At 54.1% G+C, this 16,119-nt stretch overlaps 1 protein-coding gene across 1 annotated transcript in view; it reads right to left on the bottom strand.

Moving 5' to 3' along the window:
- The window catches only part of HMCN2 (hemicentin 2), a 150,384-nt gene that overhangs the window by 1,153 nt on the left and 133,112 nt on the right, over positions 1–16,119 (bottom strand). Inside the window, exons 85-97 of the mRNA XM_065879176.1 lie at positions 15,728–15,809; positions 10,247–10,516; positions 7,795–7,944; positions 6,225–6,362; positions 6,003–6,124; positions 5,435–5,672; positions 5,227–5,289; positions 4,994–5,116; positions 4,163–4,297; positions 2,930–3,058; positions 2,056–2,373; positions 1,187–1,306; positions 208–334 (exon numbers count right to left, since the gene is read on the bottom strand). Coding sequence (XP_065735248.1) covers positions 208–334; positions 1,187–1,306; positions 2,056–2,373; positions 2,930–3,058; positions 4,163–4,297; positions 4,994–5,116; positions 5,227–5,289; positions 5,435–5,672; positions 6,003–6,124; positions 6,225–6,362; positions 7,795–7,944; positions 10,247–10,516; positions 15,728–15,809 — 2,015 coding nt within the window. The remainder of the gene's footprint in view (positions 1–207; positions 335–1,186; positions 1,307–2,055; positions 2,374–2,929; positions 3,059–4,162; positions 4,298–4,993; positions 5,117–5,226; positions 5,290–5,434; positions 5,673–6,002; positions 6,125–6,224; positions 6,363–7,794; positions 7,945–10,246; positions 10,517–15,727; positions 15,810–16,119) is intronic.

Genomic DNA, 16,119 nt, shown 5'->3' with positions numbered 1-16,119 from the left:
GAGGGCACACTGCCCCGTGAGCTCAGGGGCCTCGCCCAGGAGTCCTGGCAGGGTTGACCCACTGACCCTAAGAGGATCTCTGCCTGAGACAGGGCCTTCCTGGAGGCCCTCCTTCCTCCTTCTGGCTATACAGGAGCCAGAGTGTCGGCTGCCCAGATCCTGGCAGGGAATCCTCCCCATTCACCCCGTAGCCAACTCAGCCCTTACCCAGGGCTGGAGCCCTGCCGGAAGGTGGCAGGACACGGCGTGTTCACACACTGGTAGCTGCCGCGGGTGTTGAAGCACATCTGGCTGGGCCCACACTCGATGCTGTCCTCCTGACACTCGTTGATGTCTGGGCAGGGAAGTAGGTGAAGAGATGGGGGGTAAAAAGATGGAGCAAAGCGGGGAGGGGCCCAAGAAGGAGCCAGGGAAGGCGTGGGGGGAGGGTTAAGTGGGAGAGACATGCCTTCCGAGGGCAGTGAGGTGCACGGCCCCTTCCCCGGTCCCCAGCCAGCCTGACCCATGACAGCCCAAGTGGCAGTCTCCTAGCACCTCCCCATTTCCCCAGGTGGTCACTCTGGGGACCTCCTAAGCCTAGAGCTGGGGTGGAGAGGCTGGGGGAGATGAGGACTGCCCTCGGACCCAGAGGAGCCACTGTCCATGATCCTTCTCTGCCCCCCGTAGGAGCCCCACTCTCTCAGAGGACATTCACTGACCCCCATGACAGAGAGGGAGGGATGGAGACTGGCAAGGCAGACATGATTCCCGCTGTACAGGGAAGAAGCAGCATGACTGGCCGGACCCCAGAGCACCTTAGTTAGGGAAAATGCACTGGCCTGGGAGTTGGAGGACTTTCCTGCTACTCCCAGCAGCAGCTGCCTTGCTGCGAGCACCGGCTCTGTGCCCGCCCTCCACACGTCTCTCCCCAACATTTAGGGGAGGGCTCTGTTAGCTCCATCTCACCAGGAGACTGAGCCACAGAGAGGTGAAGTGAGTTGCCCAGTGACACACAGCAGAGCAGCCCCCAGGGCTGTTTTCAGAGCTGCCCACGCAGCTTCTTAGCTCCTGCTTGGAGTGTGGGTCCCGGCCTGGCTCTGGCCACCTGGGGGTGGCACTTAGCCCCTCCCTGCCCCTCCCTCACATGAGATGGTTGGGAAGGGGCTGGAGAGAGCAGACTGGGTGAGAGAAGCCCCCTCCTGCTCACCCTGGCAGTTCTTCCCGCTGGGGAGGAGGCGGTAGCCAGCGGGGCAGAGGCAGTGGTAGCTGCCCTCGGTGTTTCGGCAGGCGTGCTGGCACAGGCTCCTCAGCTGGCACTCGTCCAGGTCTGGCCCGGGCCATGGGGGCGGGGTGGCGGGATGGGGACAGAGAAACACTGAGTCACAGATGCCCAGGCGGCCACACGACTAACCGCAGGGCTCAGGACAAGCCAGGGAAGTCCCTGCCTTAGGCACCCGGCCTTCTCCCTGCCCTGCCCCACCCAACCCTGGATCGCGAGGTTAGGAGACTCCCTGGGCTTGATGCGCACCAAGGCACGGGGGGTGGAGACAGCGCTTCCAGGACACCCTCTGCCCAGGTGGCAGCGCTGAAGCACATCCGCCCTCCAGGCTACCCTCCCCCTTCGCACCTCTGCAGCCCAGCGCCAGCCTCCGCAGGGCCCAGGGACTCTCCTCGACACCCCCTGCCCCTGTAGCACCCCCCGGTCCCTGTTCACATTCTCATGTCAACCTGGAACATACTCCTTCCCTGCCTGACTACTTCACCTCTGCACACCAAGAGGAATGTTCTCAAAGTGGGTTCCTGGGAACATCTGCCCTCCCTCTGGGTAAAGTGTTCTGAAGTCAAATGGTTTGGAAAGGACCCCATCCACTATGGAAGCCCCTCGCCGATGAGCACAGCCAGGACTCCAAGAAACCTTGTAGCAAGGAGGCTTCCATCTGCCTGCACCGCCTACCCCGCTTACCTGTGAACCCTGGGTTTCTGAACACGGGTGTGGTGCCCACACGCCCAGCCCAGGAGCCTGAGACAACATAGCTGGGTGTGTCCCCGGTGGGCACGGCTGGGGCTCGGTCTTACCCGTGCAGACGCCGTTCTGCCGGATGAAGCCAGGAGGGCACCAGGCCCGGCCCGTGCTCAGGGCTCTGGGGCCCGGTCGGAGGGAGACCCAGGCGTGGTAGGACCCACCGGGGACAGGGGCGCGGGGACGCAGCCAGGCCACCAAGGGGTCCCGGTGGCTGACGGTGGTCACGTTTGGTCCACTGCGCTCCAGCGGGGCGCAAGTCTTGCCGTCTCGGAGGAGGGTCTGGCCGGGCGGGCACAGGCAGCGGTAGCTGCCCTGGAGGTTGAGGCACTGGTAGGCACAGCTCCGGGGCAGCTGCTGGCACTCGTTGATATCTGGAGAGGAGCAGAGCCAGGCGATGTGCCAAGGTGGCTCAGGGCGCGCTGCAGCCGCTCCACCGGGCTCCAGCCGCCTCTGCTGCTCTCCGGCCCTCCCCAGAATCCAGCTGCCTCACCCGTGCACACAGGCCTGCCCCCAAGCCCTCCCTCTCCTGGACCACCCCCAGCCTCCTCTCCCGCTCCAGCCTCTACTGCTCAGAGGGGACCCCCCACCGCCCCCAGCTCTGGGCTCCGGACCCCAGTGTCCCTCAGCACCCCTCCCTTCAGCCTCCTGGTGAGGTCCATTCCACCTGCAAAGCCTCTCTGAGACCCACCCACTTCTCTCCACCCACCTCCTCCTCCTGGGCTCCCAGGGAAGGTGACCTGGCTGGGCAGGGGGTGAGGTTTTGGTGGAAACAGCAGGCAAAGCACGGATCAGGCACATGCTGGGCACACAATCGGTGTCGGCTGCTGTTCTGTTCACAGGACTCAGTGTCACCCGTCATAACCGATCCCTGCCCGTGAGCTGTGGGTGCTGACCAGGGTCCCAGGGAGGGCGTGGCTCTCCCCATACCTAGGCAGGGCAGGCCGGGGCCCTGGGCCCGGTACCCCCTGGGGCAGCCGCAGCGGTGCCCGCCTGGGGTGTTCTCACAGATCTGGCTGTAGTGACACTCGTCCGTCTGCTCCAGACACTCGTCCACATCTGGAAAGGCAGGGGCAAGGGCGGGGGGGTGATGAGCCCACAGTCCCTCCCCCTAGGACATACCACGCGTCTCCGCATCTGGGCCTCATCTGCGTCCCCATCTCCAACTTCAGTGCCACCAGGAGGAATGCCAGCGTTTGCCACCACCCTTCCTAATTATACCAGCTTTGGAGGGTAAGAAGGTTCCGGGTCCCAAAGAAGGAAGGGGCTTAAAAGGTGGGCTTTGGAGGCAGAGTCCTGGGTTTGGACTCAGCCCTGCCATGTCTCTTGATCCTTGAGCCAGTAACTGTCCCTCTCTGAGCCTCAGTTTCCGCATCTGTAAAAAGGGGTCACGATAGGACTCCTTCATGGGATCATGGGGAGAAAACTGGATCATAGGCACCTGAAGGGCTTAGGACCCTGGTCTATGGGCCGGGCTCAAAAACTGGTGAGAAGGAAGGAAGGGAGGGCGGGAGAAGGCAGGAGGAGCCCTAGAAATGGGATGAAATGGGATGAAATGGGATGAAATGGGATGACTGCCTCTTCTGAGTCCAAGTTTACCTCGCTCTCCCCCTCCACTGACGCCCTCTCTTGGGGAAACCAGGACGACCAACAGTCATGAAAGCCTAGAATTCTAGAACAGGAAGGACCCTAGAGGTCACCTATCCCGGGGTGGCACCTAGGTTTTGTCTCAAAGGCCCACTGCAACTGATTGAGAGTAGCCACTGTAGCTGGAGAAGCTGTGTTGAGAAGGATTCAGAGGCTGTCTGTGGGCTGGACCGTGACCCACGAGGGGAAAGAGGGGAAGTGGCGGTAGATGTAGCACATGTTTGCCATCCCTGACCTGGTCCCCCTTCATCAGACAGATGAGAAACCTGAGACCCAGAAAGGAAAAGACACTTGCCAAAGGGACTCAAGTCACCAGCAGCCAGGCTGGGTCAGGACTCAGACCTCCTGAGCCCAGCTCAGGCTTTCTCCCCGGCCTCACTCGACTCCTTCTGCCAAGAGAGTTCCAGTTTCCCTGAAGGCCCAGCGTCCCAGTGACACACAGCATGCCCTCTGCTGAACCCTGGTAACCACTGGGTCCCCGGGAGTCGGGACAGCCCGGCACCCTTCCCCTGTCACCTTCACAACTGGCTCCATCAGTGGCCACCCGGAAGCCGGGCCCGCAGTTAGGGAGGCAGCGGTAGGACCCCAGCAGGTTCACACAGCGCTGTCCCTCTTGGCAAGGATCGGCCTCCCAAGCGCACTCGTCCACATCTATGGGGGGGGGGACGGGGGCAGGGGCTGCATGAACACTTGTCCCCAGGTCCAGCCTACCCACACAGGCTTTGTCCTTAGGCCCAGAGGCCCCTGGCAGGAAGGTCCCCACCCCTCCTGCTAGCTCTGTCCATCATCTCGGCACCCCCAGACACACAGAGCCTCCTCTGAGGGGCCCGGAGGCCCTGGCCTGTAGCATCTGAAGTGAGGCTGCGATAATGCCCTTTGGGTGCCCCAAAGAGACTTGGCCACACCAGGCCCCGCTGGTGGGATGGAGGGACACAGGTGTGGGATCAGAGTCCAGACAGCATCTCAGGGTCAGATTTATCGTCCAGCAACTTCATCATGGGGGCAAGCAGGGCAAGCAGGCCAGATGGGTATCAGCTCACTTCCAAGCCCGGTGGACTGGAAATGCCCGCTGAGGGCTGGGAAAGCTTCTGAGGCCACGTCCAGGCTCAGCGGGTGTGCGTGCCGTGAGCACATGGTGGCCACATGCGTGTCTTTAGAGATCCCCATCGCCCCTCGGTACTTGAGCCTCTCCCCTCTGTGGCCCTCAAAATAAGAAGTTCTCAGTGGAACCCCTAGGTCCACGTCCCCTGAGGGATGTGCCCCCTGGCCAGGGTCCCAGCCCCGGAATCTCCCTGAGCACACCCGGGCCAGGTCCAAAACGAGCCTCTCCTCCTGGGGCCCGCTCACCTCTGCAGGTTCTTTCGTCCCTGGCCAGGGTGAAGCCAGCTGGGCAGGAGCAAGAGAAGCGGCCGGGCACATTGCGGCAGGAGTGGGCGCAGGGGCTGGGACTGCCCGAGCACTCGTCCCTGTCTGCGGGGTGGGGAGAGGTCCGGTGGTCTGTGTTCACGGGCCCTCCAGCCCTCCGTCCCTCCCAGGCTGAGGCCTCCCTCGTCCCTGCTGGGGTGGGGAGGCATGCTCACCCACGCAAAACTCTCCCTGGGTGTCCAGCTCAAAGCCCTCTGGGCAGCCGACTTCATTCTCTTCTGCTAGGCAAAGGGGACAGACCTTGAGGACACGAGGGCCCAGTGCCCAAGGCACCCGGGGATAGAGAGCCCAGGCCCTTGTGGGGGCCCTGGCAGGATCTGGCTGGGACAGTTGGGGGGTGTGGAGAGGGGACGGGGGCCTCACCAGCTTGCAGGGCCGTGGAGAGCTGGAAGCGCAGGGCCTTGGCCTCGGGGTCGAAGGCCGAGCTGATAGCGGAGGCCCGCAGGTGCTGCACCAGCTGGGGCTGGGGGCCCTGAGCCGCGTCGTACCGGATGCTGTGGTTGCCGCGCAGGAACGACAGGAGGCTGTCCTGCAGGAAGCTCTGCGTGGAGCCCACAAAGAGCCGGCCGGGCCCCGTCTGCACGTACTGCTCCTGGAAGTCCTGCAAGAGGCCGGCAGGGAGGACATCACGACGTCGACTTCCAAGGGGCGAGGGACCCTCCACCCCCAGTGGGGATGCTGGGGTGCGGGCCTGGTGGGCCTTTCAGCTCTTCTTCCAACGAGCTGGGCACCCTCAAGCTGTCTGTGAAGCTGGGCCAGAGCGCCCTCCTGCCGTGGGGTTATTCCTCCCCTGGGCCCAGCCAGGCCACGCCCCAGACCCTGCTGGGGAGTCAGGAAGGAAAGTGGGCCCAGCTGCTCGGGGAGGGCTGGGGCAGGACATGCCACTCTCTCGCGCGCGCCCCATCTGCACACCCCAGGGCTCTCCCCACACCTGCACTTGCAGATCTGCGTCCGCCAGGCTCTCGGGGACGATGCCATGGACCACCACGTCGAGGAGTAGGAAGCCATCGGGATCCAGGCCCCGGGCCACCTGGGTCATTGTGAGCAGCTCCCCTGCAATCCATCCCCACCCAGCCTGGAGTCACCTCGGGGGAGAGGCCCTGGGCTCAGACCTCAGCCCCACCTGGTCCACCTCGGGGAGACCCCCACTCACCTGTGGCAAACTCCACATGCGACTCCTGCTGGAAGCGGCCGCCCGTCAGGGAGTGGCCGTTCAGGGCATCTCCACTCTCTCTGGCCAGAGCCCAGTAGATGGGGGCGATGGCGACCACAAGCACCCGCATCAGAGGCCCTGGACGGGGTGGACGCAGAGGCTGGGTTAGAGCCAGACCCCGAGGGCAGCCGCTCTTCTACTCAAGGTCTCTCTGCAGCTCCCTACTGCCCCCAGGAGAGCTCAGCCCTTTGCCTCCGGACCCAGGCCTAGCCCGTGATCGCCTGGGCCGGGAATTAGACCAGAAGGTGGGAAGCGGTGAAGACAAAAACTACCTCGCGGAGTAGTTGTGAAAATTAGCAAAATATATTTATACAAAGAAGTGCCTTTAATATTCAACTGAATTCAATAAATACTGAGGGCTACTGGGTCACCACAGAGCACGGGACTGCATCGACCATCAGTACACACGTGCGGGACCAAGCAGAAAACCAACTGTCTCCTAAGTTACAGACACCTTCCAGAAGAGCCTGGAAGAGGGAGGGTCATTCTAAACCACTGACTTGGAAGAAAGAGCCCAGAAGTGCCCTGGACATGGATTCTCAGACCTTTTCCCACAATGCCCAGCCCTCCTCTCAGGCCAGGTGGGGTCTGGGACTGGGGAAGGGGCAAGGCCGTTTGCTTGGGGCCAGGGACGGTCCAGCTTCTCAGCCAAACTGCTGGCTCAGAAGAGGTACAAGAGGGCTGATGTTCACAGGAGCCAGCTGGGCCCCTGTCCCTGGGAGCAGAAACTTCTCGGCCTCTCCGTGCCTCTGCTTCCACTAAACAGAGCCAGGCATGCCTGGCCTGGAGCCAGATGCATCTCCATGGTTCCTGCTCCTGAAGCTGGAAGAAGCAGCTACACCTGGGCAGTGTCTCACTTCACTCCCTCTCTGCCGACAGCCAGCCCGGAGTGACCCCCCTCCCCCAAGCCAGAGTCCCCTGACCCCTCACTGCTCACACAGTCTGTGGTCAAGGGCAGCTCTGGAGAGGCTGCTTTTAGCAAAGCCCCTGTCAACACTACCCTCTCCCTGCTCTGGACCCCCATGAGGGGATGCAGGACCCCCTGGGCAGGGTGAGACGGCAGGGTCCATTACAGCGGCGTCTGTAATGTCTCTCCAGAACATTCCATCTGCTTAGGACACACTATTTTATGAATCTGTTTGAAAGTGGACATTGCTTGGTTCTCTGGGCCTTCTAGCTTACTTTATTCTCCACATTTCCCCTTTTCTGTCCCCTGCAGCCCGCATCCCTTACTCCTTGCTAGTGACCCCTTCACTTCGGTAGCAGCTCTTGCCTTAACAGTGGGAAAAAAATCCTCACATAGCAATCAGTCGTTTCCAAAGTCACAATCTGACCCTGCATTCACATAATACCGGTAATTTCGCACTCTCGGGCTGATCTTAAATGCAGTTATTTTGTTTGGTTGGGGGCTGTGGGGTGGGGAGGAGGTGGCCTGCACCTCGATCCACCTTGACTCAGCTCAGGTCGGAGGGTCCCCAGGCGCGCAGGAGGTGCTCTGGCCCCCACTTACCCACACTCGCGGGGATGTGGCTGATGCTGCTGCAGATGGTGGTGACCCCAGAACGTGCCTCCTGTTGCACGCTGGTGTTGAGGACAGCCATACCAAAGTTCTGCCCATTGATCACCCCAATCATGCTGCCCCGGCTCCCCCGGGGCTCCCCTGTGAGGAAGGAAGAGAACAAGAGTGACACTATCCACCTCTGTGCCCTCAGGGATATGCAGGTACTGTTTTCCATTTCATGAAGGAGTAAACCGAGGCTCAGAGAGGGGCAGTAACTTGCCCAAGGACACACAGCTAATGGGCGATGAACTCAACACTCAGGGGATCCTGGCTTCTAGACAGAAGGGAGACATTTAAGAGGAGCCCCACACAGGGACGGTACCAGCTTCTAATTCTGGCTCTGCCATCGCCTTCTTGAAAACCCGGGCAAGTCTGGCCCCCAAGCCACACATGAGTTGGCTTATCTATAAAATGAGGAGGTGGGACCACAGATGCACCAAAGACCTGTTGGGTTCTAAAATGCCAAGTGATGGGGGCGGGGGGCCTGGCACACTGGAGGAGGCACCTGAACGCTTCCCATTCCATCAGTGGCCCTGGCTCCAGCTGCGCTGCAGCTGGCCCAGCTGGGGTGGGTTGAATTCCTAGCAGCCGCCAGGCAGTCTGCTAGCAGATGCTCTTCAGCACTAACCAAATGGATTCTACAGGCACAGGCGGATGCTTCCTCTGGCTAATGGGCCAGCTGTCTCGTTTGGACAGATGGCAAGAGACAGAACCCAGCCTGACTCTCCACTCACCAGCCCTCAGGGGAAATTGACAACGAATTGCCAATGATCTGTCAAAAAACTAACATTCAACACTCCATTGCCCAGATCCTAAGTGGGTAGATTGGGGGCTGGTTAATTCTGGATTCCAGGAAGCAATGCCATTTCCTGCAGCCCTTAGCTGGGGTTTGATGAGATTTGATGCCCATCTGGGATGTCTCTCGTCAATACCTGCAGCTCTGGGATTTATGGGGGGGACAGGAAAAGGCAATGAACCTTCCCCTGGCCTTGTAATAACGGGGTAAGGAGGTGTCGGGAGCAGCAGATAAGAAGGCAGCAGCATGACCCTGGCAGTTTTAGAAGGGGACAGGAAATTGGAGGCCAGGAATGACAAGCCACTGGCAACCTTCTCAGACATGAGGTAACTCAGCAGCCTCTTGTCCCCCACAAGGCCAGGATGCCCCTCCCCAGACTTATGGGAAAGGAGGGAGAGAGTTAGGGGGCCTCAACGCCTTTGAATATCTTTTATGTAGCAATGTCCCTTGAAGGAATTTATCCTATAGAAATATTCAGTCCAGCACACAAAGATGTGCACCACAGGACAGTTTTTGGAGGGGAAACTGGGGAAAAAAACAACCCACAAACCTGTTGTTTATTTAATGAAGCCAACAGCAATTAAGTTTAAAACGTGTTCCTATGGGGCTTCCCTGGTGGTGCGGTGGTTGAGAGTCCGCCTGCCGATGCAGGGGACACGGGTTCGTGCCCCGGTCCAGGAAGACCCCGCATGCCGCGGAGCGGCTGGGCCCGTGAGCCACAGCCGCTGAGCCTGCGCGTCCGGAGCCTGTGCTCCACAACGGGAGAGGCCGCAACAGTGAGAGGCCCGCGTACCGCAAAAAAACCCAAAAAACAAAAACATGTTCCTATGGAATGGTATGAAATCATTACAAAAGGTGTGAACTAGACTATTGTCCATGATCGAGTAAGAAAATATGGCAGGTTGTAAACACAACTTGTACACTTGACCTCATTTGTAAAAAGAAAAAAGTGTATCTCTTTACATTCAGAGAAAAAGTGTAGAAATATATACCCCAAATAATTCGCTGAGCTATTTCTAAATGAATTTTGAGAGCTAACTGATCATTACTTTTTTCTTCATACATTTAAAAAACTTATCTGGCCTTTCTACAATTAACATATACAAGGTACAAATTAGTTGTTTCCATTACAAAAGTAAGGATGTTGTTATGGGTTGAACTGTGTCCTCCTAAAAGGATGTGCTGAAGTCCTAACCCTCGGTACCTGAGCACGTGACCTTATTTGAATGTAGGGTCTGTACAGAGGTACCCATGTTAACATGAGGTCATGAGGGTGGGCCCTAACCTAATATGACTGGTGTCCTTATATAAAGAGGAAATTTAGAGACAGACACGAGCACAGGGAGGATGCCATGTGATCATGAAGACAGAGAGAGGGGTGACGCTTCTACAATCAAGGAACTCCAGCAAACTCCCAGAAGCTAGGGGAGAGGCCTGCAATAGATTCTCTATGATATATCTCAGAAGCAACCAACACTGCTGGCACCTGGATCTTAGATTTTCACCCTCCGGAAATACAAGATCATATACTTCTGTTGTTTTAGGCCCCGCTGGGCAGGGAATCCCACCCCTGTCCACAAAGGTCTGGGCAGGGAGGCTCCATACCTCTCACGGCCAGGAAGGCCCGGGCTGTGGCAGAGCCCAGGAGGTTGCGAGCAACGCACTCATATGCGCCCGCATCCCCAGCCTCCACTCGCTCCAGCCACAGGCTCCCATCCGTTAGGGTCCTGAGCCGCCGGCTGGTCCGCAAGGGCTGGCCCGCTCGCAGCCACTCCACCGTGGGCACCGGCTCTCCAGAGGCCTGGCACCGCAGGGCCACGGCATCCCCAGATCTCACTGTCACGTCTTGGGGCTTCACCTGGAACACCGGGGCACCTGTGGGAGGCCCAGGGCGGCTTTTAGGAACATCTTATTATTTTTGCATACAGGCACACCTTGGAGATACTGCACGTTCAGTTCCAGACCTCCGCAATAGAGCAAATATCACGATAAAGTGAATCACGTGACATTTTTGGTTCCTAGAGCATATAAAAAGTATGTTTATACTGTAGTCTATTACGTGTGTAATAGCATTATGTTTAAAAATACAACCTATATATCTTAATTTAAAAACAGCTGATTGCGGGGCTTCCCTGGTTGCGCAGTGGTTGAGAGTCCGCCTGCCGATGCAGGGGACGCAGGTTCGTGCCCCGGTCTGGGAAGATCCCACATGCCGCGGAGCGGCTGGGCCTGTGAGCCATGGCTGCTGAGCCTGCGCGGCTGGAGCCTGTGCTCCGCAACGGGAGAGGCCGCAACAGTGAGAGGCCCGCGTACCGCAAAAAATAAAATAAAATAAAATAAAATAAATAAATAAATAAAAAGAGGTCTTTCCTGATCACCCCCCAAAATTGCCTGAACTTTGAATTACTCCACAACCATGCTCCGCTTCATTGATGGAAGATGGGAGTTTTATTTTAATTTTCAGAAGTTTGCCTTTAATTTTTAGAAGTTTGATAGCGATGTGTCTCAGTGCAGACATCTTTGGGTTTATCCTGTTTGAGTTTTCCTCAGCTCCTTGAATTTGTAGGTTTATGTATCTGGTGAAATTTGGGGGAATTTCAGCTCTTGTTTCTTTGATTACTTCTCACCTGTCTTTCTCCTTTCCTTCTGAGGCTCTAATGAATGAATGTGAGATCTTTTGGGGGTAGTCCCACAGATCGCTGAGGCCCTGTTCATTTTTCTCCCCAGTCTATTTTCTCTCTGTTGTTCAGACTAGTTAAATTCTACTGTTATATCTTCAAATTTGCTAATTCTTTCCTCTGTCCTCTTTGTACAATTACACCCATCCACTGAGCTTTTAATTTTGTTTATTATAAATTTAGTGCTAATTTGGTTCTTCTTTATATCAGTTTCCTTGCAGAGATCTACTTTTTCACGTTTAAGCATGTTCACAGTTGCTCACGGCCACTTTCATGCCCTTGTTGAGTTGAGATTTTCCTTGTTCTTGGTATGATGAATGAGTTTCAAGTGTATACTGAACAGTCTGAGTTGAAAGACTCTAGTTCTAGTTCTTTTGTTTTAACAGGCTGCCTTGGACGCTGCCACGGGAAGGAGGTGTGGCCTCATTATTTCCAGGTGAAGGTAGAAACCCCGCTTCCCCAGCTGGCCTCCACTGACACCCCAGAACAAGAAGGCGTGCTTTACCATCACTGGGCAGGCACAGAGTTCAGAGTTCACACTAGGCCTCCACGGATATCAGGCCTGGCTGGGAGGGTGATTGCCCCCACGTGGCCTCATCTGACACCATTACCCCCTGCCCACCCCGCAGTGTGGGGAGAGGGGTGCCTCGGGACAGCAAGGAAAAGGCAGAAGTGCAGGTTTCCCACTTGGTCTTTGTTGATGGGTGTTTGGCTGGAATTGGGTGTTATTACCTAAGTTTTCTAGCTTGATACGCTGTCCTTTTTCTGGTCCTTTAGCAAGAAAGAGCAGACTTTTGGGGGGGGGCCCTCATTTATTTTTCGTCTGAGCCCATTGGTATTTCCAGGTTGCTGGCTTCTCAAGCATCCTGCCCAGGATATATGAGGCAAAAAGAAAAACTAGGGATTTTGCTGCCATATCATCCCATAGGTCCCAAGATCCTTGGCCCATCCTTCTTTTCTCTACCTTTCAGAGTCTTTCAGTGTTTGTTTTCTATATAAAGTCTAGAGTTTTTAAGCTGTCCTTAGCAAGAGGCATAAGCAGAAGTGCCTCTAGTTCCATCTTGTCTGGAACCAGAAACCTCCCTCCCTCACCCCCATCCACGACAAAATCTCTCAACAAACTAGGTATAAAAGGGAACTTCCTCAACCTGTAAAGGGCAGCTATAAAAACCCATAGCTGACATCATACTCAGTAGTGTAAGACTGAATGCTCTCCTCCCGAAGCTGGCGACAAGGCAAGGTTGCCTGCTCTGGCCACTCCTATTCAACCTTGTGTCAGAGGGTCTAATCAATGCCATAGGCAACATAGAGAAATTAAAGGTATCCAGAGGGGAAAGGAAGAGGTAAAACCACTCTACTCATAGAAGACATGTAGAAAATCCTAAGGAATCTGCCAAAAAATTACTAGAACTAAATATTAATTTAGCAAGGTTGCAGGATTTAAGATCGAGATAACGAAAATCAATTGTATTTCTATATATTAGCAATGAAAAATCCAAAAAAATCAAACTAAGAGAAGAATTCCCCTTACAATAGCGTCAAAAATCATGCAATACTTAGTAATCAATTTGACAAAAGTACAAGACTTGTACCCCGAAAACTACAAAATATCACTGAGAGAAATGGAAAAGATCTAAATAAATGGTATAGAACAACTGGATATCCATATGCCAAAAAAAAAAAAAGAGGAATTTAGATCTTTATCTCACACAAACATTAACTCAAATGGATTTGGCCTAAATATAAGAACAAAAACTGTAAAAATTACAGAAGACAATGTGACCTTAGGTTAAAAAAAGATTTTAAAAATATAACACAATCCATAAAATACTATCGGACTTCACCAAATTTTAACACTTTTGCTCTTCAAAGGCAAAATACAGGAAATGCAAATACAGGCCACAGACTGGGAGAAAATATTTGCAAATCATCTATCTGATAAAGGACTTGTATCCAGACTATGTAAATGACTCTTAGAACTCATTAATAAGACAATCCCATTTAAAAATGAGCAAAAGACCTCAATAGGCACTTAGCCAAAGAAGTCGTATGAAAGAGTAATAAACACGTGAAAAGATGCTCGATATCATTAGTTATTAGGGAAATGCAAATTAAAACCACAGTGAGATACTGCTTTGTAACCACAAGGATGGCTAAAATTTAAAAGACTGACATTACCAAGTGCTGGCAAGGATGTGGAGAAACCAAAACCTCATATACTACCGGAAGGAAAGTAAAACTGTACAGCCAGTTTGGTGATTTCTTAAAACGTGACCTATACAGTGATCAGGTCACCCAGCAATTAGACTCCCAGGAATCTCGAGAGAAAGAACATATATCCACACAAAGACGTATACACAGATGTTCACAGCAGCATTATTCACAAGAGCCAAAACCTAGAAACAATCTAAATGTCTAGTGACTGGGGAATGGATAAACATAATGTGGTCAATCCGGACAACGGAATACTATTGAGCAATGAAAGGGAACGATGTACTGACATACGCTATAACGTGGATGAACCCCCAAAACATCGGTAAGTGAAAGAAGTTGGAACCAAAAACTGCGCATGATTCCGTGTATGTGAAATTACCAGAAAAGGTACATCTATAGGGACAGAAGGCAGATCAGCAGTTGCCTGGGGCTGGAGGTGGGAACGGAGATTGACTACGAATGGGCAGAGGGAACTTGGAAATATTCTAAAAATGGGTTGTACAATGCTATACATTTATTAAGAATCACCGAACTGTATACTTATAATGGGTGGATTTTTTTCACTTAAAAATTGTGGTAAAAAACATATAACATAAAATGCACCATCTTCCTCGTTTATAAGTGTACAGTTCGGCAGTGTTAACTGTATTCGCACCGTTCTGCAAACACCACCGCCAACCATCTCCAGAACTCTTTCGTCTTGCCAAACTGAACCTATACCCATTAAACACTAATTCCCATTCCCCTCCCCCAGCCCCTGGCAACCAGCATTCTGCTGCCCGTCTCTGAGAACTTGACTACTCTAGGGACCTCATACAATTAGAATTATACAGTATCTGTCTTTTTGTGACTGGCTAATTTCACTTAACGTGACGTTCTCAAGCCTCATCCATGTTGTAGCATGTGACAGAGTTTCCTTCTTTTTTAAGGGTGAATAATACGAATGGGTGAATTTTATGGTATGTAAATTATGTCTCAATAAAGCTTTTTTTTAAAAAATTTTTTTTGCGGTACGCGGGCCTCTCACTGCCGTGGCCTTTCCCGCTGCGGAGCACAGGCTCCGGACACGCAGGCTCAGCGGCCATGGCTCACGGGCCCAGCCGCTCCGCGGCACGTGGGATCTTCCCGGACCTGGGCACGAACCCGCGTCCCCTGCATCGGCAGGCGGACTCTCAACCACTGCGCCACCAGGGAAGCCCTAAAGCTATTTTTTAAAAAGGCAAAATTCTGGACGGTGATTCCCTCGAGAGGGGGTAGAGACTGGAAGGGGGCATGATGCGGGGGGCGGGTCTGGGAACTGTTACTGTTCTATTTTCGGATCCGGGTGCCGGTAACCTGGGTGGGTTCATGTTATGAAAATTCATTGAGCTGTACTCTTGTGACATGTACCCTCCTCCTGTGTGTTAATCTTCAATGAAAAGTTTCATTAAGAATCCTTATTTATTCCTGTTTTGTAAATAAGTTCATTTGTATCGTTATTTTAGATTCCACATATAAGCGATATCATATGATATTTGTCTTTCTCTGTCTAACTTACTTCACTCAGTATGACAGTCTCTGGGTTCATCCATGTTGCTGCAAATGGCATTATTTCATTCTGGCAGGGGGAGGGATAAATTGGGAGACTCGGACTGACATATACACAGTACTATATATAAAATAGATAACTGATAAGGACCTACTGTGTAGCACAGGGAACTCAATACTCTGTAATGACCTATATGGGAATAGAATCTAAAAAAGAGTGGAGATATATATATACATATGTATAACTGATTCACTTTGCTGTATGGCAGAAACTAACAACATTGTAAATCAATGATACTCCAATAAAATTTTTTTTAATCCCTATTTAGACTTATTGTGAGCTATAACCTGCTTGGCAAACACAGGAGCTGTCACTATGATCTCAATGACAGTTTTGAGTTCTGAATAAACAGGTCCCCCAGGCCTGGCTGTTGGGTCCCCAGTACTCACCAGCCCCTAATTCCCATTCCACATTGGGGAGACAGTTCATGGGACTTCAACTGTGTGTTCTGAACAAAGATTCAGAATGGCCCTCCTTTCCCATCACACAGCCTGGGCGGCGGCAGCCACAGCCTCGGCACAGCTGCCCCCTGGGCGCCCACCTCCCTGGGTTCCCACCTCACCTGGTCCCCACCCAGGGCCCAGGAAAGGTGGGGCCGAGACTCACTCTGCAGCACAAGGACCACCACTTTCTCCACCGCGCCCAGCTCATTCTCCGCCAGGCACTGGTATTGTCCCGCGTCGTCCTTCTGTGGGTGGGCATGGGAGCAGGGGCGTGGCATTCAGGAGAGGAGGACGAGGGGGCGGGGAGCATCTGGGGACAGCTGGGCACAGACAGGGGCACCTGGAGCAAGACCCATCTAACCAGGAGGAGCTTAGAGCATAAACCAGCCAGGGGCCCGCAGACTCCACCAGAGGGGCTTCCATGGCTGCCTGTCAATAGAATCCAAAGAGAATCCAGCCCCTTTCACCCCTGGAACCTGGGGTGGTGACAACTCATTGCTCTAAGGGGAGCTACATGCTGCAGAAGCATGATTTAGATCCACCTCTTCCAAATTG

This window comes from Phocoena phocoena, chromosome 6, assembly GCF_963924675.1.
Source record: "Phocoena phocoena chromosome 6, mPhoPho1.1, whole genome shotgun sequence".
NCBI lineage: Eukaryota > Metazoa > Chordata > Mammalia > Artiodactyla > Phocoenidae > Phocoena > Phocoena phocoena.
Note: the sequence above shows the minus strand (reverse complement) of the source record. Positions and strands in the feature narration are given on the sequence as shown.